Source organism: Osmia bicornis, chromosome 3 (assembly GCF_907164935.1).
Source record: "Osmia bicornis bicornis chromosome 3, iOsmBic2.1, whole genome shotgun sequence".
Lineage (NCBI taxonomy): Eukaryota > Metazoa > Arthropoda > Insecta > Hymenoptera > Megachilidae > Osmia > Osmia bicornis.
Genome location: NC_060218.1, coordinates 8,156,863 through 8,184,183, shown reverse-complemented (window position 1 = coordinate 8,184,183; position 27,321 = coordinate 8,156,863). Strand labels below are relative to the sequence as shown.

The window sequence follows — 27,321 nt, the reverse complement described above, 5'->3', positions numbered from 1 at the left end:
TTTGGAATATCATTGTTGGGCGTTGCGTGCACTTTCGAAGGTGCAAAGGTGACCGGAGACACGATTCTTTGAATAATTCTCCCTCCGTTCCGTGAATACCTACCGAGGACCGATTCTTAATGACACGACTCGTTTACAAAACCACGGAAGACCCGAGAATCTTGTTATCTAGAAAAAAAACGCAATTATTCTAGAATTTTTATCTCTACCTTCAGGAATTTTTCTAATTCGTAGAAATGCTTGAATTTTAAAAACGAACAATGGATATTTAACATTTCAGGTAGTATCGATTGAATTTTCCTGTTCCAATGCAATGTATTTTAATTATAATTTAAAATATGAATAAATGGAAAGTAAGATTGAATCGACTGAATTTTTCCATTCGAACGCGATGCATTCATATTTTTATTATAATTTAAAACACTCGCTTTATTACGCGTTGATAATAATTCAAAAAACAAATACGTGAAATATAAAATTAAATCAATGGTAATGTATTTCATTGTACCTTTTAATTTAAAATAGGAGTAGCTAACAATCGAAGATCGAATCAATGAGATAATTTATTATCGAAGTATGTGACAGATATTTGAATCGCAACGAGGGCCGATTGTTATACCGTTCTACAAACGTCAATCGAAGTGTTCGCAGATAAAAGTGAAAAAATGTACTGAAACGTTGACAGACGTGTCACGGGTACGTAGATAGATTTGAATCGATGGTGTTCATTTTCGTCGTTGATATAACGCTCATCGTTCTGTCGCTTAACCGCTTAACGTTACAAAGTTGAAAACGGGGTAGAAGAGGATTACTAAAGCCGTTTAAAAAACGTGAATTGCGTGGACTGGTTATCCATCGGTCGTATAACGTTTATCGTTGACCGTGCTAATTTGTTCCAACAGACAACTGTTGAAAACGTTGCGGAAATTCGATCCCCTATTTCCAGTCCACGTAGAATTAATTTCCAGTCAATAACCAAATTATTTTACAGCGAAACTGTAAATGAATTCACTGATTGGTACATGCGATTATTACAAGTTACAGTTCCCTTCTAGGTACAATTAACCCTTGCGTTAATAACCGGATATCTGGTTAGCCATTTCCACGTTGATGTTCGATTATTAATTATGTTCCTGTTGGAATATCTGAAAATCTCTTGAGGCTCCCTCCATTATGAAATAATAATGGGTTAACTCTATACAAGGGTTAAAGGAAAATACGGGTATTTCAAAGAGTAGAAAATTTAGAATATTTTGTATGAAAGTGTATGAAATTCCAAAAGGCAGGTACCATTTTTATTTTCCCATTGGGTGTGGTATCGATGTGTCCGATTCGATCCGACATTGCGTCATGCAGTTGACACCTTTTTACAACGAATGATCGAGCTTTTCCACCCCGTCACGGTCGAGCAGATCATTGAATCAGCCCCGCCCTTACCCCCGATAAGTTCACCGACCCACGTGTTCGCGTATGGTACCTATAAAAGCTCACTTAGCATCAGCTTGTACGGCAATGTTCCCCCGTGATGCCTGATGGAAAGTTGTTGCTCGGAATCTCGGTAGCCTCTGTCTTCTGATCTCGAACGTATCATGGCTGCCGATCGAAGGAAAGAAACAGAATCGTCCTTGGGTCATTCTTGAATCGTAGTCACCTTTTTCAAACCGGGAACCTTTTTCGTCATGGATGGAAGACGAATGCAGACGATGGCCAACCGAATACGACGTTGCTCTAGGTAAGCAGAAATGAAAGTTTATGTTCGTTTGAAGATATTGGCATAACCAGGATTTGTATCTGGGATGGCTAGGATAGCTAGGTTTATTATTTCGAATTCGAAATCGAATTTATCTCTATTATAAATTTCCAAAGCCACTAGCCGGTTGCCTGGTTACGCGAGTACAATGGTTGCTGTGGTCGAAACGAGTTGCCGGAGACGATCGAAAATCGGCCACGTTCTCAAACTTCCCGACAATCGAGGAATTAGACTAGGACGTGTACAAAGCGTACCGCGTTTCTCAGTTCCTGCGGTGCTACGGGTACAGAGAACGCTGAAGTATGAAGCGTGGAGGGCCAGATCGCGATGTGAATAACGATCGAGCCGTGTACGAGAGCACGGGCGAGATTTATCCCCTCGTTTCTCGACCGATTCTCTGACCCGAGAACCCGCCCTTACCTACAATATAAATATCCTTTGGTTCCTTTTGAAAAATAGCCGCTTATTTTTCTTCTTTTCCACCGATCGTACGGGATCCTGTCAATGTTTAAGTATCCACGTTCGATTCGTATATACTTATCAAGGAATACCATCCTCGAGTATTCTTAACTGGACTGTTGATTTTTGTATTTCTCAGGCGATTCACGGGTCATCGACGTACCAGAAGACCGTCGAAGGATCCATCGATCGAGCTTCCTTGATCACCGGCAACTCGTCAGACGTTAACGATCCAACCAGAACCGATATCTACCTCGTTATCGACCACACCTCTCGTCATTCTTGCCTGCGGTCCGCGAGCAACGCGAAAACAGTCGGACAACCTTCTTGCTTTATATCCGGCAGAGATAGATCCCGTAGAATGCCTACGGTAGCGAACTATCAGTCCGCTCGTAACTCGGATCGCAATTGATTTATCGCGATCAATCGATCACTATTGTTAGTCAAACCATGGGTTAATCAATTTGACGGGAATAATTTTGGTTGTTTAATTAAAGTTTCAGCGTGATGAAAGGTGGTGAAATTGTAATAATGATTTATTAAAATTGATTGAATTGCATAAATATATAACAATGGTCAACTGAAACAATATATTTGAAATCAAATATGTTCTCTCGTTTTTAATTTCACGGTACGCAAACAAGTAAACTAACGCACAAAGAACGAATAACGAGTCGTTCATAACGAAATTTGCCTGGTTCGCTCCTAAATTAGAACGCGTCGGTTGTTTCTTTCAATTCCAGCCGAGCATTGTTAAATACCCTGTTGAATAACCAATGATAGTCATTAATTGCTATAAACAATGCGCATGCATTCTGAATAATTAGTATCAAAGGCAATTCAACGATAAACAAGAAACATTATTAATTCTGAAGAGCACTAATTTGTGAAAAACATAGTAAATCTTTTTGCTTGAAAATGATAAGTTTTCTTCATTATCGCAGAGGATTGAAAGAAACAAAAATTCGCGTTCGATTTCTTTTTCCATAATTTTGAAGTTATTATTTTTTAAATATTTGCAATGATAATCTTTTTTCGGATTAAGAGATGATCCATGAAATTAAATTTGGAAATCCGAAGAATGGTTAAAATCTACTTCTTGTACTTGTATTTTGAAAAAATAAATCTTTCAAATATCGCTGTGATCCAAAATGTGTTTCCCTTTTGTCTGGGGGACGGTCTAGTAACCTTTTAGAATTCGTGAACTTTTGATGCACTGTTGTAATCGATGACGAAAGGTAAACGAAGAGCCACGATTTTCCCACCAAGATATCTTATTCTTTGGTCCCCTCGTTGGTCCTATTATCACGAAATTCTCAGCGATTCTGGTAATAGATCTTATAGACAAACAGGTAGTTCCTTATAATTCTCACAGTCTCGGGAATCTTGTGATAAATCGTTCATAGGTTATATTTTAGAAACGGCGCGGAGACAAAAATGATCTCGGTGGGTGAAATCTCTGGCGGGGATCACGGTGACCTTAAAGAACCAAGCGGTAATTGTCGTGTTACAGATTCCTTGATAAACTCTGCGCTCGTGAACACCGAAAGATAACGCTGACAATCTCGTGATCTCAGCTGTGACCTTCTGTAAATTACGTCCCCCACGTTGGCTACCTCGCCATTATTCAAATGGGCATGATTAGAACACCTGTGTTTGATGGCCAAAGTAAAAATTCATTTTTACCCCTTTCATTTGATTCCGATCTGAAGTCAACTATGGAATGTGACATTCTTATAATTTTTAACAATTTTTTATTTTAAATTTTGTAAAAGTTCTGGGCAATAATTTTGTTCCAATGAACACTGATTAAAAATTGTCAAGTCTTCGCCAATTTAACGTTGAAAATCGCCTAATCAGCAATACCAGAGCTCGTGATCAATCAGATATCGATCTGATCCTGCCGATTGTCGCGTTTATTCAAGATTGACGAACCGTATCGTAGTTCACGCTTCTAACGACCTTACCCTTTTCTCCAGCTGCCTATAAATCGTTCCAGAAGTGTCTGCATTCGTGCTCCCCGTTCAAAAGCGACTCTAGTTGCTTGTTCGTTTAATTGTCACCTCGTGTAATCAGCGCCAAACGTTACTACGATCTACCAAGGTATTTCACAAACGAAAAGTCGATCGTGCGAGACGCGAAGCGTTAAAACAGTGCTGTCGTGGGTTAATTTTCCAAATTAGACATTTCTTTTTAATCTCCTCAGACACGCAGTTTGTTTGAAAGATATTTTCGTGAAAGACTGCATTATACATAATCACTGTATAATGATTCTGCAATCACTTTGTAGCTCGGTCAAAATGGAACCTTTAATGACGTTAAAGCGAACTAACAAAGGTCAACAGCGTTCGATGCTTTCCCGTAGAATGCGAAGTGTAATTCGATAAACGCACATGGTATTTCGAAAGTTATCGACGTAATGGTCTGTAATTAAATCATGTACGTGTAATTATCGTAAGAGATCATAATTATTGTTACACTATAAATAGAGAGCCATCTAATATCTACGTCACAAACTATCTGCAAAAGGTATTTAAAAGAGAAAAACAATATTTAATGTTACTTTATCAAAACGGGGATCGTCGTGAATTGATTTTACTTTCACTGATACTTAGCACGAGTGTGTACAAAATCAGCCTAATTATCCGTCGTGGATGTTATTGAGAGATTTCCATGAATATCTTCTTTCTTTCAGCAACTCTGGTCGTTACCAGTGACCGTGACCAGTGTGAATGCCACCGTAGCCAGTACCGTGGGCAGTGATCTTCCCAGAGGGACCAGCAATCACTACTGAACCAGCGTTTGGACCGGAAACCGCAGCGCTTCCCGAATGGGGACCAGCGAGGACCGCGCCATGGGACGCTGGACCTGCGAGCACTGCTCCGTAGGATGCTGGTCCTGCTAGCACCGCGCCATGGGACGCTGGTCCTGCTATCACTGATCCATGTCCACCGTGTCCGCCGGGTCCTGCGTATCCTCCGTACCCTCCGTATCCTGCGTAACCGTACGCTGGTGCAACGTATCCTGCGAATGCAAAAGTAATTTTATTAAAATAAATTGTAGATAGAAAATGTAATGTTATTGTATTTTTAAGCATAAGAAAAGGCTGTATTTAAAAAAGATTGAATATTGAGTGACTTACCAACTGCTCCTCCATAGGGTCCACCATAGCCTTCGACATGAGCAGGGCCAGCAACGGAAGCTGTTACCAGAGCAGGACCAGCGACTGCACCGGAAACGTGGACCGGACCAGACATCGATCCAGAAAGCCTAGCTGGACCAATCGATGGAGCAGCTACAACAGTGGCTCCCAAGTGAGGACCAGCGACACTGGTAGGACCCAAAGCTGGACCAGCTAGTGCTACACCGTGAGAGTATCCCAGATGACCCCCATAGTGTCCCAAATGACCACCCCATATAGCATCACGGCGCTGGCGAGGGGCTGCTCCGACAAACGCGCACGCAGCTGCTATTATCAGCTGAAAATCGTAATAGGATCATGGTAAGTGTTCAGTTTTTGAAAAATTTCATTCCAAGGCAATCGATACACTTTAAGGAGATATTAAAATATCGAGGGAAATTTCTTTAAACCCGAAATATCACAGTTTTTGAAATCACAACTGATAGATATAATAGGTTCACCAATTCCCAAGCCACTTGGAAAGCTACAATAATGTTCGAATATTATCGGTCACTGAAAGAGCCACGACGCGTAGAAAAATCCAGCGGATCCCGGACCGTGGGATCGAGTACTTACGAAGACCTTCATCCTGCCGACCGCCGATTGCTGAATGTGCCCACGGACGACTCTCTCGGACTTTATATACTTCTCTAAGAACACGACCGCGCCCCCGGTGATCCCTTCAAATCATATCCGTTGATGGTGTAGCCTCAGCCATTGTGCAAGAAGGTCACCATCCGGCACACCCACCCTCGAGACACTGCCTCCCTTGGCCGACCTTCGTCTTGGGAAACAGTGATTTTCGCTCCTCGAGGAATCCTATGAATTTTTTCTTCTCTCGTTGTCCCATCACTTGATTCTTGAATGGTAAGAAATTTCAACAAGGAAAAATGTTCGTCCGGAGCGAACGGAATTTTCGTAATTCTCTAAGAAAACAGGAAGAACGTTTTCCTCGGTAGACAAATGACGCAGGATGAGCGAATAACGATTTGTAAATTGGTTCGATCGATGGACGGGAAAATGTTCGGAGGGTCTTTCAGCTTGTCTGGTCGATAAAATCGTATTCCCGTCACGAGCTCGATTTATCCGAAGGAAGTTCGGTAACGAGAGAGCATCTTTCGGTTGGTGGAACTTTTTCAAGTCGCAAAAAGGATGTCGAGTACCTTTTGTTCGCGGACCGAGTTTCGATCGTTTCGTTGCACATCGAATTGGGCAACGAGTTTCTCCTCGTCGTAACGTTCCCTTCAAGCTCGACAGGGTGTTACAATCCCTTTAGGCGATTCGTAACTTCTGCACAACTTGCCGGAGCCGATGAAACAGTCGGTTCGTTAAAGAACGCGGTAAGAATGAAATTCTTTCGAAGAAGAGAGACCGGGATAGGGATATAGTAGGGTATGTCACAGGATGGAAGATGAATGGTGGTCGCTTGGTACGGAACAAAGGAATCGATTACGCGAACGCAAAAGCGGTGTAATTAGCGTAATTTGCGATTTCACTGACGATAAAGGGGAGGAATAACGAGTTACCGATCGCAGGCGTGATCTTCTACCTACGGTATAATTGGCCTGCATGTTTTCAACGCACTAACATTATTCCTCGTTATTATCCGCTTATTGCGTCAAGTGTCTTGCGTGGTTCTCTGACCTCTCGTTTTTTTCTACAACTTCTTTTCTTTGACTTATTGTCTTCTGGATAATTAAGGATTGAAAAACGTGATATTTAAAATTTACTCAATTCTTCGACCCGTTTAGGATCGATAACTATGTGTCTCTTATAAGGGGTGTGTTAATGGATGTTGATGCAACAAATATTTAGGATGTACAGAAAACATAGGAGAAATTACAAGGAGACCTTTGCTTTGTATCTTATTCAGATTCTTGATAAGATTCACTTTTTAATCGCAATGTTTGTTACATTCGAAGTGGGTTAGTTAACACGTATTGTTCTCGTTTCATTGGCGTTCGTCGAAGGCATCGAAAAATCGTGGGCGGCGAACCGCGTCATCCTCGTGAAGTGAAGCAACCGATCGCTTAGTTGCACCGAGTCTACAGTTAACATTACCGCTGGGAAAGAGTCACGTTCTCAGGGATTAATACGGTTTTCTTTGCTATGTACCGCCTGCAGACGAAGCTGCGAGCGTGAGCGTGCCGAACGTGACCTTTATTCTTGGTAGCCGCCAGGAAAGATTGCTCCAATTATCCTGCGACGATCGATGCTCCTCTGTCCTGTTCAATTAAAAATCTCCTAATTTCATAATTAACTACCGAATGAAAAATTTCGATTTTCTTCAGAAAAATCTCTTGTATTAGAATATCAACTATTGACCACCATTTTTGCAAATATTTGAACGTCTGAAATATAACAAACGTTTTCTTCAGAAAACATTGGTGATCTTTAAAATGTAGATCCTCAAATTTCAAAATCTCTTTTATTGACCACCATTTTTGCAAATATTTGAACGTCTGAAATATAACAAACCGAATATTCTACTCTGAATATCGATCGCGGTCAAATGCAAATCTAAAGTGACCTTTGCGCAGGATCATCAAACATTCAGTTCTATCGATACAGTCAATTACTGTTCCATTGCGTCCAGGTTTCTTTATGAGAACCGATCTACCGATCTTCGAATTTATTGCCATTGTAAGATCCAGTTGGATTAATGTGAGAATCCCAGTGAACACTACGACAAAGTGTAACGAGTAGCGAGACCTTTGCTCGACTTCCAACGAGATATTATTTACAGGACAGTTTACATCGACGGTCTATATAAGGAAGGGACAATCTGGTTTTGAAGTTCGTAAACGATAACACTGGGGAAGGAGAACGGCCGTCCTGGAGATTGAACGTGATCAATGCTAATGGTGAGACTGACATTTGCAGTCATTGTCTGCGCTGCATCGGTGATTCTTATGGGAGCAGACTAGCCTACTGAATCAATTCGTTTCCCAATTTCGAATTTCTTTGGCTCGAGTGCTCTGTAATATAATTGAAGAGGAAGAAGGAATAAATTGAATGGTCTCTTGGAAAAGTTGTTTGAATTTATATTAGCAACTTAGAAATTTATTTGAAGAATTTTATAATACAGTTGATGGATTTAAAAATTACTTTTGTGGTTTGCTAATTCTCATCGAAACGTAGAAACAGTAGCGTTTCCGTCCATAAATCACCGTTACACGGACGACTTGTTTGACCATAAAGGAGAAACGTAATCGGTAGTCGAGCGAAACGCTAAATTATGTATGAACACGCGTATCTCCTTCGACCAGAATGATACAGCTTCGACACACAGATGGAAGAGCTACTGTGTCCCATCGAAACCTTTCGTCCACTTCACGAAGACTGCATAAATTCGTGATTTTATCGTCACGTTTCATCTCATCGAAGACAGATCGGTAAACTGGCTATTAATCGTCCGATTCCATCACGGCAATTCCCGATGCAGATGGTTCGGATCGCCTTCTTTGCATGCCGCTGATTGAATATTAATTTATAGCCTGGCTCGATGATTGCCGTGTTGAAATTTCGAAGTACTTTCACTAGTCTAAATATAAAGAAACAAGGAATTTTAATTTGACGCAAAGCGTAGCTAAAGTATTCAAGAGATTCCAATTTCATTTTTAGAAAATTTTCATTTCTGCAACGAAGGGCACCGAGTTTAGCCTTGAAGTGGTTCCCAAAAGAAAATCGATGTAAAATCTGCAGTTGTCTCGAAGCGTTAATCCGTGAAGACAGAGGAAGCGGCCTTTCGAGTTCTATCTGGAGTGCAATCGAGAGGCGAACACTCGAGGTGAGCACGTGAGAAGGGAATCGGTCTCATCAGTGACGAAATGACCTTGGTAGCAAAAAGCTGGCACAGCATGCCTGGTAAGCAGATTCTTCTGGGAACCGATCGCACACCCCCGAACGGTGAAAGGACCACGCCTGCACCGGCACGACGATGCGCCACGCCAACCTTCTTCGTCCGCTTTCAGTCCGCGTCAATTGCGAAACTTTTCTATGATTTACGACCGATTAAATTAGCATCCATTCCCATTCCGTCTACCTTTGCATCTAACAAGGAAACACATCGAAATGTCCGTCTAGGTGAAAATAGGGACACGTATTTTTTTTATAGCTGCCCAGTTACAAGTTTAGGGGGTAAAATCACCCCTTAAAGTTTGAGCAAAAAAATGGTATCTCGAAAACTATCACAGATATAAGAAACTCTTAGGGAAAGATTTCATGGTTTCTTGAGGTAAAACAAAAAGATTTTGTAAGAAGTAATTTGTTTGTAACACAAAATTTATTGTTACATTATTTTAAAAGATACAAAAATTTACATAATGACAAAAATTTACGAAATTGTAGGAGACAAATTTATGATTCGGAAAAAAATGTCGGTTCTTTTTTGTCATTATGTAAATTTTGGTATCTCTTAAAATAATGTAACAATACATTACAAAATCTGTGACCACTTTTTGTTTTGCCACAAGAAACCATGAAACTTTTCCCTAAGATATTTTCTTACATCTGCGATAATTTTCGAGATTCCATTTTTCTACTGAAAGTTTAAGGAGTGATTTCAGCCCCTAAAGTTGCGACTGGGTAGTTATAAAAAAAATACATGCCCTTTATTTTCACTTCGATATGTTTCCTTGTAAGACATTATGGCAAAATGTGATATCATTAATTACGAATCCTCTTTGGGCTCATCAAAACATATTACAAGTACACTCGGAACGTGTTGAAAGCTGTGTATAACTTCAAAAACAAGACTCGAAACGAACGAGCAAACTATTCAACGAAGATGCATCGCGGTGAAAGTGTACAGCTATCTCTGAGAGAGAAAATTCGGTCGCAGAAGCAGTACAGTGGTGAATCGCTGGAAATGGCTCGTAAGAGGAGCGTGCAAGTTGGGGGGTTGTTTACAGCACGTACTTAAATGACTGCTTTAAGAGATGATCCAGCTCGAGGATTCAGTTGTTGATCTCGCTATGTGCTTAGAGGGAACACGACGACAAAGAGCCGCTTTTCTGCTCGCGTGAAACGAGTTAAAAGCCTCGCTCCTCATCGTTTTCCTTTCATCTGTGCCAAGGAATTAGCTCAACCAGATTGCATCTTTCAATCGTGTGAGAATTTTTTAGGACTGTCTTCATTCTTAGAACGATTTTATCTAGAATTCGTCCAATAGAATTCATTTCTTCTAGAAAAATAAAATGAAGAATTATTCAATTTGACAAGCATCGTGTCTCCATCGAGGGTTGAAATGTTTTCTCGTTTTAAAATAAAATCTCAGCCTTTCCTTTGTTGAAGTACTTCCATTCTTGCGTCGGACAGTTACGGAGATTTTGACAAACAGACGCTTTCGAAGAATGATAAAAAACGCTTCTTCGCCTCGTCTCGGAAGATCCGCTTTACCATCCGCTAGTAGATTTAGTCGAGTTGTGCGGGTTAGCACGCACTCGATGCTTTTTATTTTATTCGCGGTCAGTTGCAGAGCAGGAAAATCCTGGACCACCTAGTCCGCTGGTACTCGTGAACCTGGAAGAGATTTAAAGCCCTTTTAGCGACGGTTAAAGCCGTATTTGTGGCCGAGTCGGATTGGGAAGTTCGAACCTCTTTTCCGCGTCGAATAGGATGGGTCAGCAATGGACGATCAGCTTCCATTTGATCAGAATCCTCGGTTTCAATTTTCCAACTTCAATCCTATGAATACTGCTTAGCTCGTGGTCTTTTTTCAAATCTGTTTAATAAAGCAACGATATTGTTATTAAGAAATAAATAATGAGGAAAGTTGACGTTTAGAATAATTGAAAGTATTTTACCATGATGTTGTTGTATCGTCTCAGTGGTCTGGATATTGTTTCACAAAGCACGTCTGTGCCCTTTTGTCCCTTAACAATCCGTAGACGACCCATCACCCCCTGTAATCATCGAGGAACCAATTACCGTTTTCGAAGTGTCGTGACGTTAGAAAGAGGAACGTTGTGGCTTACAAAGTTACCTTTGTGAATGTTCTGTAACGGAACACTGTGCTATCTTCGTCAGAATAAATTTTGGATATCGAGATGTCATCGACGACCATTTTGGTGAAAATTTGTCCAAGTGTCTTTTAAAGAATCTGAGATCCAGGATGTAGTTTGGTGTTGAAAAATGATTAGCTGAAATATTAGGAACATTTGTTAATTATAAAATTAAAACGAAATATACAATAATTGATTGAACTTGTACCAATGTTTTATCCAAATTGTCGAAGACATGCTAATGAAGGGCGATAAACGTTGATTAACATTCATGATTATGTATTCGGCAGGCTTGAATTGAAAAGAATAGTGTCTTTTATAATTCGAAGTTTTTAATCAAAATACATATTTCATAAGTGAAAGGTAGGACAGGATGAAACGGTCTAGCCACTTCGTCTCAACCAAATTATCTTCCATGAATTATTAATAATCCAGCCTTATTTCGTGGCAGTTTCTCGACACCGATTAATGTAACTTTCGTCTGCACCAGACTCGGTTTCCTCGTCATCTTTATTCCATCTTTTCTGATATCTCTGTTGACCCGTGTCGATTTTCTTCATCGTCTCGTGAGACTGTCAAACATTCGCCTCGACGACTTTTATATCCGATATCACAGAAGAACGAACTTTTCCAAGTTATTTTAGCTTTCTATCTTCTTCCAGTCCCCTTCGATAAAGTTATCCCCTCCCCGGGAATCGTTCGAAACGACTTGAACAGTGAGAAAATCTTTCCACTTAATTCGCATTTCCACATCGTTGAGTATTTATTAGCTCACTCGATTGGTTTCGTTTCGAAAGAACATTACAAGTTTTTCGAAATTTCAGTAATTTTACAAGGGTCATTTAACACGTTCACTATCATAGTAATCATTTCTGATCATCACTGTTTACTTAATTTATTTAAATAATTAAAAGATTCTAAGTAATAAGCTGATTACTTTTAGTAATTTAATTAGCAAACTAATGCTTGATATTTTGATTACCACTTATAGCCACTAACCATCAAATTGTTAATATACTTAATAGTAGATTAATTAAACACTTTAACACTTGTATAAGCAGCCGAGTATTCAAGCATTCATTGAAATCTTAATATAATATTCACAATTTTTATTTTTTAAATGCGAAAGTATTCAGCTACTGAATATTCGAAGAAAATTCGCAATAATTTCTAAAAAGCATTAGAAATTGTACAAAGGAAAAATATAAATTGATTAGGTAAGGGTTAAATATGGGTGGAGATAATGAAATAATCAGAGATGAGTTTTAAATACTGATGCTTTATTTTATATAAAGTATTGTATAAATGTATAAACGCTATAAATATGTGGTATCTATCTATGGTGGTGGTGGGGTGCTAGTCGTGATCGCAAAGAAAGGGTATGACGAGGGCGGGCGGGGTCGGGGGCCGGCAGCGGCGCGCCATCTATTTACATTCATTCACTCACGGGAAGGGCTTACCTACCATAATCTACCGGTCTCTCTCTTTCGCTAACATATAACACGATTATATAATATATGTGTAATGTGTGTATATATACGAGTACACATATAGCAATAGTGTGTGTGTGTGCGCGCGTGTGGCAATGCGTTCATGTATATATATATACGCGAAGGAAGTAATAGTAATAGTATGTATACATGTATATATATATATAAAGAGAGAACATATATATGCGCATGGACGAGTAATGTAAATAATAATATGTATGCTTGAGAGTGCGGCAGTGAGTATAACAACTTGTGAGACCTATTTCTAACGAACCTATCAGGATCGATAGCGTTCGGTCTCATCGGAAGAGAGAAAAGAAAAAAAAGAGAGAGAATAGTAAATATATGTGTGTGTGAAGAGCGGCGGCCTTACGATTGGTGGAAGACGTAAGTGAGAATAAAAAAAAAAATATAAGAGTGCTGCCGGAGCAACGGTGGGTGTTCAGAAAACAGAACAGACCCAGTTGGTCCAACGACGAAGCGCCAAAGCTTGTCCACTTTGGATCCATGGCGGAGGCGGCCGGGTCGAACGTGTTTCCGTTGTTCGTTTTTTTTTTTTTTCTTGTTCGTTCTGTGTGTTGGCGCGACTGACTCAGGATCGTTCGTAGGACGAAAGCATCGACCGCTGAACCAATTGCCGATCGTTTCGTCGATCGGGCTTTGTCGACGTGATAGATCGCGACGTAGATGTAAATCGTCGTCACGGAACTGTTAGCCGTGGCTGGCAATCGCGGCTCCGTTCGGCTACCTCTGTCGCGTACAATTGATGAATGGAAATTGACTAAATTTGACCCGTGCCTCGTCTTACGAGATGGGAACGAGTGGTTTCGTCGACGGAGGGATAGAACGAGACGAAACCGCGGATCACGAATGGCCGGTTCCACGGTTCTACACTTCCCGGGGAGATCTAAGCCCGTGATCGTGGAAGTGATAGCACGGCCCAACAATGCCGGGCTTCCGTCTCGCGCTTCGCATCGTGTCTCGATATATACCGACTGGACTTGTGATTAATATTCCGACTATATACCGACTACACCACTAACGCCGGCGTTATTCACCATGTTCCCAGATTGGACGAAGCTTTGGGAAGAAGACCGTTGAGCGCGTTTGAGGATCGTTCGAGACCGGTATGTGACTGTGGTGGGTTTGCCGCCGTCGCCGAGCCGAGATCGCTGGGGCTTTAGAACGTCTAGTACTTGCCGAGTCCCCCGGGGATGATAGCTCCGTGGGAGCCGAGTCCGGCGTGGATGGCGCCAGATGGGCCGTTGATCACAGCAACACCACCGTCGTGTCCGCCGATTCCGCCAGCGATTCCACCACCACCTCCGACAACAGCGATGGCACCTATTCACGTAATTAATTATTTTTAACTATCTTATGTAATTATAATAAATGATTTTTCTGAACGGAATACAGACCAGCACCGCTAAGACCGGCAAGGCCAGATGGCGCAGCAGCAGCAGCAGAGCCAGAGCTTCCGTCGTCACCGTTGATGTTACCGCTTCCAGCGTAGAAGGCAACACCACCGTAGGATGGTCCAACCAAGTTAGCGCGACCCTGAGATCCTCCCACAAGGGTGGAGGTACCAGCAGAGGCACCGACAGCGGTGAATGGACCAGTGGCGGGTCCAACGAGACCAGCTGGACCGGTACGAGGTCCACCAACGTTCTTGGCACCTTCTTGGGGTCCAACGATGTCAGAGGGGCCGGTTTGGGGTCCAACGTTAGCCTTGGGTCCTTCAGCGGGTCCAATGTCAGCCCTGCCTCCGATCACTCCTGCATATTGGACAGAAGAAACGTGAATCCAACGGGATCCCCGGTACTCGTAATCCATTTCGTTCGGCAGATTACGCACCACCAGAGACGATTTGTTGTACACCAGCAGCACCAGCCGCCGCCGCGGATCCAGCAGCGTAGCTGGCACCAAGGGCTGGGGAAGCCAAGCTGGACGCTCCGTCTTGCAGAGATCTGGCGGCACCAGCACCTGCCGCGAGTCCACCGGTGAGACTAGCACCTCCTCCGACGCCCAGGCCAACACCTCCTCCGAGACCGACGCCTCCGAGACCAACGCCTCCGAGACCAACGCCTCCGAGACCGATTCCACCATGTCCACCACCCAGAGCGTAGCCACCTCCGTGAGCGATTCCGGCGCGGGCCGTCGCCACTGCCAGACAGGCGAACACAATCTGCGAAACCGGGTCAGTTTTAATTAAATATTTTCTTTTTATCAAACGCGCCCGATAATCAATCGAACGGTGAATTCACAGATAGAAGACTAACTCCGTTCGCGGAAGCAACCGTGGATCCCGCGAATTCAGACTCCCATTGGCTTGGCACCGATTACCAACCGACTCTAACATAACCGCGCTGGCTTTCACTTTCGATACTTGCTCGACGAGCGCGAGCGAGCGTATAGAATCGGGAAACGGCCGCTGGGAAATCGTCGTTCCGATCGGCTTCGAGCCACGACGGTTTCGTTTAATATCAAAGTCCACGCTAGGCCGGATGCAAGTCGAGCGTGGAATTTCGTAACGTGTGCCGTGGCGCGGCGTAACGTTTCCCAGCATGTCGTCCGGGAAAACTGCGGCTCGAAACGCCGTGAACGTTTCGCAAGCAAACCGATACCCAGCCGATTACGACTATATCCACCTCTTCACCTCCCGAACTCGCGATCAATCGACCCGTTTACCACGCCTAACCACCATATTAGGGGATGAAATACTTTCGAGTCTTTCGCAATATTCCCACGCGAATTTACCGTTAAGTAGATTTGTAATTAATAGAACAGCGATATCGTTCAATCGAGGAACGGATAAAAATCCGTGGCTCTGGTTCGTTCTAGAAATCAGGGAGAACAATTTCGAGTTAACGCGAATCGATCACGACATTTCCACCGGTGATTTTTCTTCCTATTACTGGAAACGACCGGTTACGAGCCGTTGTACCGGGAATCGATCGGAACACTACCACGTAACACAGCCGAAGCGAGAGAAAATCAGTGAAACGAACGGAAGAACGTTCGATTCCGTAACGATGTTACTATAAAAGAGGAAAACGTTTGCTTCGATAAAAGATCGAAATATTATGAATCTGAATTCTTGAACCTCGTTGTCTAGCTGTTATGCATATACATCTAACGACTATCGCGAAACTTTCACATCCCGTTTACTTGGAAGCCGAGTAGTGAACCCGTGTGACGTGGTCGACCGCGCGTTCTCGCGACCCAACGATCGGAAAACGACCGAATGCGACGTCGAACGGCTTTCGAAATCACTGCTCTTAGGTAAATAAGACAATCTATTCGAATTGACATAACGTGTACTATTTTCAGATGACAGATGCGAGGAGGAACAGAGATGAAACGGAGAGGAAAAGCGTCGATTGACGGAACGATCCGAATGCGGTGTTCTTGAATGAAGATGCACCGGTTGATAGAACCGGTCACGGGGTTCGGTTTGTTACTCAATGACGATGATACTACTGCAACCGGTTTTGCGAGACGGTCAGTGTACCGTGCAACCGGAGATTTCTTGCCGCATGAATGGAACTCGTAAGAAGGACAAAGTCGGTAGCGTTTGGTTGGTATCGCGGAGCAAACAGGACGAGACCGAGCCGAGAGCCGTGACATTGAATTACCGAGTTCGGCGACTACTTGTCTGCGGCGAACGTAGCGAAATCGAGTAAAACATTGTAACGTTTCAAGAGAGCTTTACAAGTTACCACGAGTTTTAACTAAAAAGAGAGTTGATGGAAATAATTGCAAATCGTTCGAAGGAGATATCTCGAGTAAAGAGCTGATCGCTCGTGAGTCGAGAGCAAAGTTGATGAAAGTTAAAACGTTTCAATGGAAAAAGTCAAACCGCTGAGATGGCGTACGTTAGATGAAAATTGGTAATCAAGAACGATTGGACGAAACACCCCAGGAAAATATCGGCAACCCCGTGGTGGCATACTCACAAAGGCCTTCATGTTTGGTGTGTGTATGGTGGGCTGGTAGTCCGGTGAATGACTGACTTGGGCCGGGCCGAGGGGCCTTATATACGCCTAACTCTACTCTGGCTACGCTCCACAATCACCATCCTTTCGAAAGCAAGGCGCTCCACCACCCTCCCTCCAGAAAAACTATAATCCACGTCGTAGCAGCGGAGTGCACAGTCCTAGCCTAGTCCCACCAGCTGCATTAGGGGACGAAGAGGGGACTTTACACAGACGATATAGAGGTTGCCGGTTGTGGGTTCTGTTCACGGGTATACCACATCAGAACAGCCTCCTACTCCACCCGCCCCACCATCTTGGCCTACACGCTCGGCATCCACACGGCAGGCCACACCAAGTGCAACCAGGCACCACCCGGGTTACCTGGTCACCTACGATATACAACAGCTCTCTCGTGTAACCGTGCTAAAACCTAGCCAACGAGAGAACGCAATTCCTGAAGAAATCTTACAATCTTGCCTACAACAGCAGCCTGGGCTAATTATTTGATCATTAGTTTTGTCTGAAGAACGCATTGATGCTCTCTTCTTGACATCGACTTCTGCAGATATCGCGTCTCACAATTTCTATCCTTTGAATAACAAATTACCAGGTACAGGTGCAAAGGAACAGGATAATAGAGGAGCACGTTGCTTGCCTCTCGCCGGACAATGATGTAACTTTATTCTAATGTTACGCGTGTCTCATCGATCGCTGGCAGAAGAAAATGTCTATCAATGATGAGTTCGAAGGATTCGACTATCTATTGGCGATGTTGATTTTGACGGGCAGAGATATTCGGAGAGTTAGTTCAGAGTAACTGAAATTGACAGGAGTTTCGAAACGCGTGCATAGAAGTTTCAGAAGATCGTTGCATTTCTTTTTTTTTCATCCTAACATCCGCAACTTACGCCAGCAACGCGTTCTGAAACGCGGTGTGGCATATACCGTGGCTAGCATAGCTGGCAGGAAGTTTCGATTGCAAAAGTCGGCACGGATTTAGCCCTGAAACGCGTGCAATTTCTCACGATCTCTCGGTTGCTCGGTAAAAGCATCTCGGCGTTAGCTGTACGAAAAATCATCGCGATCAGAAGACGAATACGGTCTACGATGATTTCCTCTTCTGGTCAAGCGAGGCGGTCGTTAAAAAGTGGTATTCGATCTGTGGAGAGTGGAAAGAAAGAAAGAAGAGAGGAAAAGTCGTAGATCCAAGAATGGTGACACTCGCGATCCAGATTATGGCCCGCTCGTTACGTGGAAACGGAGGGAGCCCGCATCGAAAAGGAGTTTCGCGTTAGCGGGCAAACGTGTAACGCTCTAAAGACTTGGAATTACGGCTCTTTCAATGGCCTTAAGAAACCTGAATTCTCTTCTAAATAGATTGCCAGTCGCTTACTTATTACCTCAACTTACTAATTCTACTCGCCACGCTGCATTATGCGACTGTTACACTATTGTCTCTTAATATTAGATAGTTGAAAATTGAACCCAACTAACCTACAATTAACCCAGCCGTTTCGACAGGTACTCGACTACAGTTCTAACTTGATTTTTCCTCTTATCCCATACGAGATCGAACTCAATCTCCATAATTTATCATACCGCAAGGAACAAATCGAACCGCAAATTTCACGCAACGGTGAAACGCAGACTGGTTTTTCGAAACCAGAAGCATGGACGTTCGATTAATTACAAGTTGAAATTCCATTAGTAAAAGCGGCTCCTTATCAGGCGGTACGCGTTCCTCATCCGATTCTAAAACCGTAATACTCGTCCGTAAGATCTTCAGCAAAGTCTTTTCTATTTTTCTTTTTCCTACTTCTTTGTCTATCGTTCGCTGAAAAGAAATTCACGTTGATATGTTTACAGAGATAACATTGTCCGTGTCTGCGTTCACGATCTACATAATTGTGCAATGGAAACGGTAGCCGAGAAGAAGAATCATTTGTTTAGAGCGGTTGGATAAACGCGACGATGAGCGGCGTATAAAGCTCGATAGGTTTCGTCATCGATTCAATGCTAAACACGAAACGAATAGAAGGAGAATAGAACGGTGTAGGACAGAGGGTAATAGAAGAAGATGGAAAAATGAAAGACGACCCTGGGAAAAATCGTCGAGGATGACTTAATCCGTAACGTTGGCGGGGAGTAACGCGCCGCTAATTAAATCACAAAGCTAATTAAGCCGACTTGCTTTGCGATGCGATTCCTAGCCCCGTATCACGGCCGGCTAGTTTTCCGGCTCGCGCGAAGTGAAAGCCATTATATTATTTGGCGTCCGCGAAAAATGCTGGTCTATCGCGAAAGTCGCCCGCGCGTATCTTTTCTCGCCAGCCCTGACCGGTTTCGAATATATAAAGCGATACGAGCCAGCCTGATGCCGGTTATTTTCCTTCTCGTCCACCCTCCGTACGGTCCACCCGTATTTCAACCGACTTCGTCGTCCGACCAATTTCTCTGTTCTCCTTTATTATTATTTCATCGATTAATATCCAGCTCCTGTCGTTTCGTCGGAACGACACAGAAAATCGGATAGAATCAAACTGACCGTTCGGTATTGAGCAATCGATCGTGAAAAAGCTCGGTGGAAAGATAAGGGGAGAAAGGAAGACGGGAAATTAAGCGATTATTTAACTTGTATCTTGCAATCGATCCTTTCTTTCGTTCACAGTGTCACGGTTGAGTAATAATTTCCAGATCTATTAATTGTACATACTTTATTGGCTTTCCTTCTGCGTTAAATCCAACGAATTATAATTGAATTTAACCCTTTTTCTTATTATAACAGGGTAGCTCCACCCCGTGCGTTAAAGTCAGAAATCGAATGTAAGGAGAAGCAACATCAGACCTTGAATAGGCAGCTTATCCTGAAATTCTATCGAAATATCATTAGATCTCGAGATCGTGTTTCTCGATCGAATCGTCAATTTCTTGTCCGCGCGAAAGAGTTAGGCGGCCGCGAAGAGAAACTTCGCTAAAAATACGGGGACGATGACAGTAACGGTGGCTCGTCAACCGAGATGCGCTGTCTCGGCGGATTTTTATGTAACACTAGGATGTGAAACCGGAGAAATTTTCGTGGCGAACCGAGGGTATCCGTGGGAAGAGTGTGTTCGTTCCGCGACGACAACGAACGACAAAGGAGTTGTCGTTGATACAAGAAGATTGCCCCAGCCGGACCCACGTGCTGGCGCTTCGCTTCTTGATGTTCGAGTTATCCGGTTGAACCGAGCCGATGGATACCTCGTGCAAATTGCACGTTACAGCACGTGATCCCTATCGTGTTCGAGGAGATTGCCCTGTCCATATCCGTGAACGCAGCGACGTTTTAACAGAGAAACGTTGATACCTTTACCGCTCGATGACGTCCCATTACGAGCCGCAACTCGTGGGATTTTGAAGGGAATTCAGCAAGTAAATTCGAAACCATCTGTCCAAGACGTTTCCATTGAAACCAGATCAAAATGAAAGCCTGTAACGAACGACTAAAATTAATCAGCTGCCATTATTTTTCTCCATACGTATGAATAACATAATGATGGTTCTATGTTAATGCAAATGCAACCAGTTCTGCAAAATGACGTGCCGATTCCGATAGAAAATTTATTAGCAACAAGTTTCACCCTTTTATGTAATTCGTGCACGGTTGCGATAGATTGGAACGGTTAACCGCGATTCCATGCTGGTCGGCCTTTGATCGATCCAAGATTGCACCGGAAGCACGAAATTGGGTTGTTCCATAACTTTGGTTATCCGCAAATTAGCACCGCGCCACGTAAAGTCTACCAAGTTTCTCAATGTAAAAACTTGTTCAACTTTGTGTTATCTAATATCTACTTTGTTTCTGATCAACATTTTTCTCACCTACTGAAACTAGATATATTCATTTATAATTTTCCATTTATAAAACGAGATTAATATCTGGTGTGTAGTTACATATTGGATATATCAGTTACGGTAATTCATAAAAGTTAGTTACTCGAGGGCAGATAAACTATCGCAAGGTAACCAGAGTCGCATTGACAAGCCGCAACAAGAATCGCCAAAAGTGCATAATTGTCGTTACGCAAGCGTCAGCTCGCTTTCTATCGTTTTATCATTGAAAATCGTATACATTCTTGCCTGTAACCGGTACACTTTCGCCGTTCTAAAAAAGAACAATCAAATATTCACAACGACACGTGCATTTCCATACCTGAAATAATCTTAAACTTCAGAAATTTTTATGAAACGAATGAATGAAACTTACAAATGTAGAAAAAGAAATTTAATATGCGATAGAGGATCTCGCGATCAAGTTTCGCTAATGTATTCATGCGAAAGGGTAATCAGAGTTAATTGGAATGGAAGGAAGGAAGGAAGGAAGGAAGGAAAATCGAGCACAAAGGACGAATAAACGCTTGCCTCCGCTCGCGACGTGCAGCGTAGCTCGCTTCGGCAACTAGACTCGAAAGTATCTTACGCAATAAGCGAAGCGAGATAGTGTGGGCTACCACCGTCCACCTCGAAGCTGCCCATCATTTCCGTGTTCTGCTGGTTGCTCAGCCGCGAGCTCATACTCGCCTTTCTGTCTTCATTCAACCACCATCGACTTCATTGCCCGCGTTGCCTGATTTCTCTGGGACGATTTGCATCCTTACCTTATTTCTACTTCTTTTTTTTAATACTTTGTTAGATAATGAACCTTAGACAATATTATCCGCGTCAGAGAATTCGTTATTCGAAATTTCTATAAAGGGGCAAATGAAAATTTTTTACCATTCGCAATTACTTTTTTCTTATTACTCGTTACAAAAAAAAAAACGAACGATATTTTCTGAACAAACTACCGTTCACTGCAGACGGGTTGGCAACGTTTGTTCTTCGAGTTTCACGAGTATGCACGTTTTGTTTATCGCAGCAACAAGAGCAAACATAATTTCAGGTTCAGACGTTCCTCATCGCCGGCACTCGAACTTCGATGTTGAGTGGCTTTTCCCGTTCCATCGACGCAATTCATTTCGTTTCGGGTATAATTGTTAAAAAAAAAAAACGAAGAACTCGAAAGCGTAGTTCGTTTTAGAATGAAATATGTTCTCTGCCTCCGCTGGAGCTCATTTCCACAGTCGCTTAATGCCACTTTATGTAATAATTACTTTCTTATGCTAATTCTGTATTACTCTCTTATGCTAATTTACGTTTACAATATTTAAAAGGTCTCTGGAGTGAGTTTCAGTAAGAACCATGGTATAAAGCGAAAAAGATAAGTTGTGTTAAAGTTACATTACTGCAAAAACGGTGAACACGAAGGGCGGAGAAGCAAGAAAAATCAAGTGGATACTAAAAGCATTAAATTTCGAAGGATAGAATGGCGACTGTCGGCATCGATTTCCCTCGGATTGAAATTGCAGTTAGGGTTGCGACCAGTCAACGTGGTATGCGTATGCTAATTAATTGCGCAACACCCTTCCGGTCTCCAAGCACCGCACTGAAGGGTAGGTAACGACTGATCGGCCGTATCTCACACGTACACACATCACCTCTCTACGTACGCTTATAAGAGAACAAGAGTTTCTTTCCATCTTAGTTCCCCTTATCTTTCCTCCTTTCTCCGTCTGTCTGTCGTTTCTTCGCGAGGAGCAAGACACGCCTAGCGCATGCTTTATATGTGGCGATCGGTAATGGACCGCATGTCCGAGAGCGTAGAAAATGCTCCGGTTCGCGATTTGGAAATACCTTTCGACCGCTTTAATCCGGTCCAAACCGTGTACAAAAGTAAACGAGTTACCACGCGAGCTCGTTAAACATTATTTTCCGAAGGCATCTGACCACTGATTAGCCCAATTACCATCAACCTAATACAGCAACGATCTTTTGGGATGGGTGACCCGATTGTCTGGTTTCACGATTGATCAATCAATGCTTTAAAATGAAAAACCACTACTAATTGACGATATTTATAAATTATTTTCGGACGCATGGGTATTGTAAAGGGTTAAAATAGTATTCCAACCCTTTCAAATATATCACACTTATAAATAGGCTATTAATAACTACACTTATAAAAGTTAGGAAAATTGCTCGATGCTCGTACCAGTCGGTGCCATTGTCGCGAGAAAATCTAGAACGTATCGATACATTCGTAGGCTGTCTTGTAGGTGGAATAATAAATCTGATAATAAACCTGATACCGTAGGGGGTCACCGGTGACTGTCGCTACGAATATAGTATAAACCGAATAATTAAACTAGCAATATTACACTGATAACGTTAGCGAACAAATCGAAAGGTTGCAATCAAATTAATTTACATATTTGAAAGTTCACAATTCACTTGAATACTTTGTATCTATAATAGCAATTATCAATTGCAATCATTGGAGTGTTAATAATCATTGAACAAGGAAACGTTCTCATATTGAAGAGCTGGTACGCAGTAGGTAAACTCGATTCTCCTATTCAGTCAAATTTACCACTATCGCTTGATGAGACAGGTCATCATCGTCATCAGGGCGAGATGCAAATTGCGACTTCCAATGATCGCTTTCGAAGCTTCGCTGATGGTTGCATCACTGTCAAGCAACTGTCATTACACAGTTGCTCGATGGATTTTACAGTCGTCGCTTGAATATCTTGGACGGGCCATCTGAAATTCCAATCATCCCAGTGATCAACATGATGAAATACAATCATCCATTCCCATCACTGTACAATTGTTATTCATTAGTTTCGCTTTCGGCTGACTTCTACAAAACGGCACGTGTTAACAGATAATTATTCTTAATATTAACACCTTCGATACCAATCATTTTGAGAACCTAATAAACATCATCTAAATGATTCTATTAATTTCTATATTTAACGGTAAAATGAAATGTTTCCGATAGTTAGCCGATCGTACGACTGCATTTTCTGCGCTAACGCATAAACCGGAAGCCGGACGTAATTCGATGGACGTCAATTTGCCGGTTACCAGGCTGGCGCTTTGCGATTCGAAGCGGAAGAGTAAAAAAATATCGATTCGATTTGATTCGAACATCTTTAGAAATCGATCCGTACCGTCGACGACGTAACGAACGATATTAAAACGTTGCACGCGACGATCTCGTGTTTCCGGTAGTCGGTGAAATTTAAACACGACTCTTTGTGTCGCCTGTTCGCGTCCACCTCTTCCGGTTCGAATCTGCCTCTAACCGGATAACCGCTCGTTCTTGTTAACGCGAACCTGGCTACCGTGTAAAAGCCCCCTTTAATGAAATTTCATTGTAACCCGCACACCGTTCCACTTCCACACTTCCATCCCGACGAAATCGACGCCATTCTTTGTTCGTTGTTTTGCCTATTTTTTCTCTTCTCCCGCTTTTTGGCACGCTCGTTAACAATGGAAACGAAAATCGTCGGTTATCCGCGATCGTTAACGATTTCTTATTTTTCTGCTAACAAGATATTCGATAGCCATTGAATACTCGGCAATATTTTATTTATTTATTTTTTCAATAATATGCAGCGAAATGAAACTGGATTGTAATCTGATAGATGTTGAATATGATAGATTGTATAAATTTTTCAATGTTAGTTTGATTTTTCTATATTATATTACTACTAAATAGTTAACTGGATTACTGTTTTAATCAGTCCGTAGATTCTTTATCCATCTTTCAATACCCAAATACATAATTAATATCCTATTCGCGAAGCACGTCTCAAGAATGCAGGATCGCAATGCAGATAGATAAATAATGAGGTGATCGGTAACCTGTTTAAGTCATTTATCAAACGGAACGTGTTAGCTGCAAGGCTGATCGTATTCTATTTTCAGTTTTTCAATCATTTTTATGGAAATTTAAGAAAAATGATCGCAGGTTGTTTCGCTATTGAAATGAGATTACAACTTTGCCAAAGAGGATGGTAAACATTTCGCTAATGTAAATGTATTTTCGAAATGAAAGCCCGAAAGTAATTAAATTCCCGTCACCTGGTCGATCACGATAGAAAGTTTAATATTTATGCAACATCCGTAAATTTCTCAATCTTCAAGCCAATTTACTGTCGAACGAATTAAAAAATCAAAAATCGAATATTATAATACCTGCTCGGTGCAAAGGGGTCTGGAAAACTCTGGTCGGTTTCGAACGCAAGGACGTAGAATATGGCGGAAAAGTGTGACACACGGGACCCACGGTAATCGCTCCCGTTCACCATATCGGTATTTTTTTCCGGTTCACCGACGGCAAACCGATTCGAACGGTCGGATACGCTACAATTCTTTCGCATACCTAACCGCATATTAACGACTGCGCCGCGACTCGCCGCGCAAACGTTGAATAATAACTGCATTCCGCTCGAGCTGGAGCAACCGTCGTTTTGCACGCTTGCCTTCCAGCGCAACGATACACCGCTGGATATATTAAGTGGCCGGGAAACGGTGGTGTCTATTAGCCGACGGAATCGCACCAGTGATGGATCGGTTCGCCTTCCTCTGCGACGCGACGCGACGCTTGCAAACTTCTCTCTGCCTCCAAACACTACTTGCAATCACATTTCTTTAACGTTGTTAAGTTGATTCAGGTGACAGGTTACAGATCCGTAGGTGATTCGCAGGTTTCTTAGGTCGAAACTTGGTTGTTTTGATATGGATAGGTGAAAGGATCGAGAACACGCTAAAAATTTTTAGAATTTTTAGATAGGACGTTTGAAAATTTTAGTTCTTGTATCGATTCGCCTTGATAGGTACAGGTGTGAATAGGAAAGGGTTTAAGGGTTGATTTTTATCTTTTTGTAATTATGTTTTTAATTTCTCAACATTTTTAGCATAACCAAAATAATGGAGGAATTTTCTTTTCTTTGTATATTGGTTCATCTAAATTGTCCTTCCAGTCGGGGAAGTGACGTCCTGAGATCCTGGATCTCATATTATTATTATCTTCATTAGCCCTTCGAGGGCCTCGGAGACTAAGGGTCTGAATCCCTGCTACCGATATCAGGTATCTGATAATGACTATGAACCATCACGAAGTTTGCGGATCAATTAGCTTACATATCAAACCGTTGACTTGGACGTAGGGATAATCGAAGTCAGCTTGAAAGTCGTTCGGGTAGATAGTTAACTGGAAACTTATGTGAAAGCTGAAATACAGCGAGATACCGTATGGAAATTCCAAATGTCGTAATAATTAACCAAATTTCCTTTGGCGCTCGAACAATTTTACGATCCCCATTCGAATTACCTGAACGCACAATAGAACGAGTTGTTAACAGAATTCGCGTGCTGTCGCACGGTGTCGTTCACGCAGGTATATATTACCCGGCGAACTACGTAGCCAATTAAATTGTCAAAGGAGACTTTTGCCGGCTGTGCAACCGAACAGGCCTGCTTTTGCCGGTTTACGTAACATTTTATCCGCGTAATGGAACAAAGTTACGTTCTTTAAACGACAGACCGGTGACGGAACCGAGAAGATTTGTGCGTCGAGCAACACGCGTGTGCTCGTTAATCGTCGTGACAATGCTCCTTCCTCCAGGAAGATTTCATCGGGTTCTTTCGTCTTGTCTCCGCCTCTGGAAACTAAACGGAACCAACGCTCCCGTTAATTATCATCTTTAACGATTCTCGCGATGACATTTTTCCCTCCCGCCATTTTGCCCGACAATTTCACTGATTCATGCTCGTCTCCACGCTAGATTGCGGTTTTTATAGCCTTCAGATTTTTATCGCGTTTGCGTAATTATTCGACGTTGAAAATTCACGATAAAATTTGTACCAACGGGGATGCTGGTATGTTAAACGGCAGACTGATGACATTTTTTGTTGACGAAGAAAACAGGGAAAAAATACGCTCTGTTGACAATGAGGGTCATTGGTGATTGAAAATTTAAATATGTTTTAAATATTTGACCGTCATAGTAAAAATTTTTGAAATCTGAATTTTTCATAGCGAACATTCTAATTAGAATCTTAATCTTCCTAAGATTAGCAGCAATAAAATCCCCTGCAAAGCAACCAACTAAATTTCTGCTATATTTTGTGATCGTTCGTTTTGCTGACAGACTTTTTATCTTTAGTTGCAAAATTTTCCATCCGTCACGGACTTTGCCGACAAAAAGTTTCAATTCCCTGTATTAACAAAAATGAAGCTAAAAATTTGATTTGTATCTTCACGATTCAGGTTGACACCGTTGTTTGCTGGAAGAATTCACGGAAAATTTCAGCGATGTATTGTCGCAAATCTGTTGCATCAATATTGACAGTAACTGCGAGAATATTTAGGAATCAGGTTTTCCTCCAGCTCGACGTACGTTGTAAAGGATATTTACGATCTGACGGTTACCGTCGTCGTTGGTACATCAATCTAATTCTACCTATGATCAAGCAACGGATATTTTTTGCGCGCGAAATACCGAACGCGATGCGGGATGAAATATATTTGCGATGTATCGGAAGTTCAAAGATGAAAAATGTTTCCAACGATCAGCGTGTAATTACG

The 27,321-nt window shown here is 42.2% G+C and overlaps 2 protein-coding genes and 1 long non-coding RNA gene across 3 annotated transcripts; all 3 read right to left on the bottom strand.

The window, feature by feature from the left end:
- Positions 1-4,712: 4,712 nt before the first annotated feature.
- On the bottom strand, positions 4,713-5,986 carry LOC114876726 (cuticle protein 64-like). Its single transcript, XM_029188504.2, has 3 exons — positions 5,967-5,986; positions 5,352-5,688; positions 4,713-5,233 (listed from the first exon to the last, which is right to left on the bottom strand). The coding sequence occupies exons 1-3, from the start codon at positions 5,976-5,978 to the stop codon at positions 4,917-4,919; spliced, it is 666 nt and encodes a 221-aa protein (XP_029044337.1). The 5' UTR covers positions 5,979-5,986; the 3' UTR covers positions 4,713-4,916.
- A 5,065-nt stretch (positions 5,987-11,051) lies between these two features.
- LOC114876736 lies at positions 11,052-11,452 on the bottom strand. Its single transcript, XR_003789450.2, has 3 exons — positions 11,377-11,452; positions 11,198-11,296; positions 11,052-11,115 (listed from the first exon to the last, which is right to left on the bottom strand). It is a non-coding gene; the product is annotated as an uncharacterized LOC114876736 (long non-coding RNA).
- A 1,577-nt stretch (positions 11,453-13,029) lies between these two features.
- On the bottom strand, positions 13,030-20,084 carry LOC114876732 (glycine-rich cell wall structural protein-like). The gene is made up of 4 exons (XM_029188521.2): positions 16,842-20,084; positions 14,740-15,070; positions 14,304-14,660; positions 13,030-14,229 (listed from the first exon to the last, which is right to left on the bottom strand). The coding sequence occupies exons 1-4, from the start codon at positions 16,851-16,853 to the stop codon at positions 14,075-14,077; spliced, it is 855 nt and encodes a 284-aa protein (XP_029044354.1). The 5' UTR covers positions 16,854-20,084; the 3' UTR covers positions 13,030-14,074.
- Positions 20,085-27,321: the final 7,237 nt, after the last annotated feature.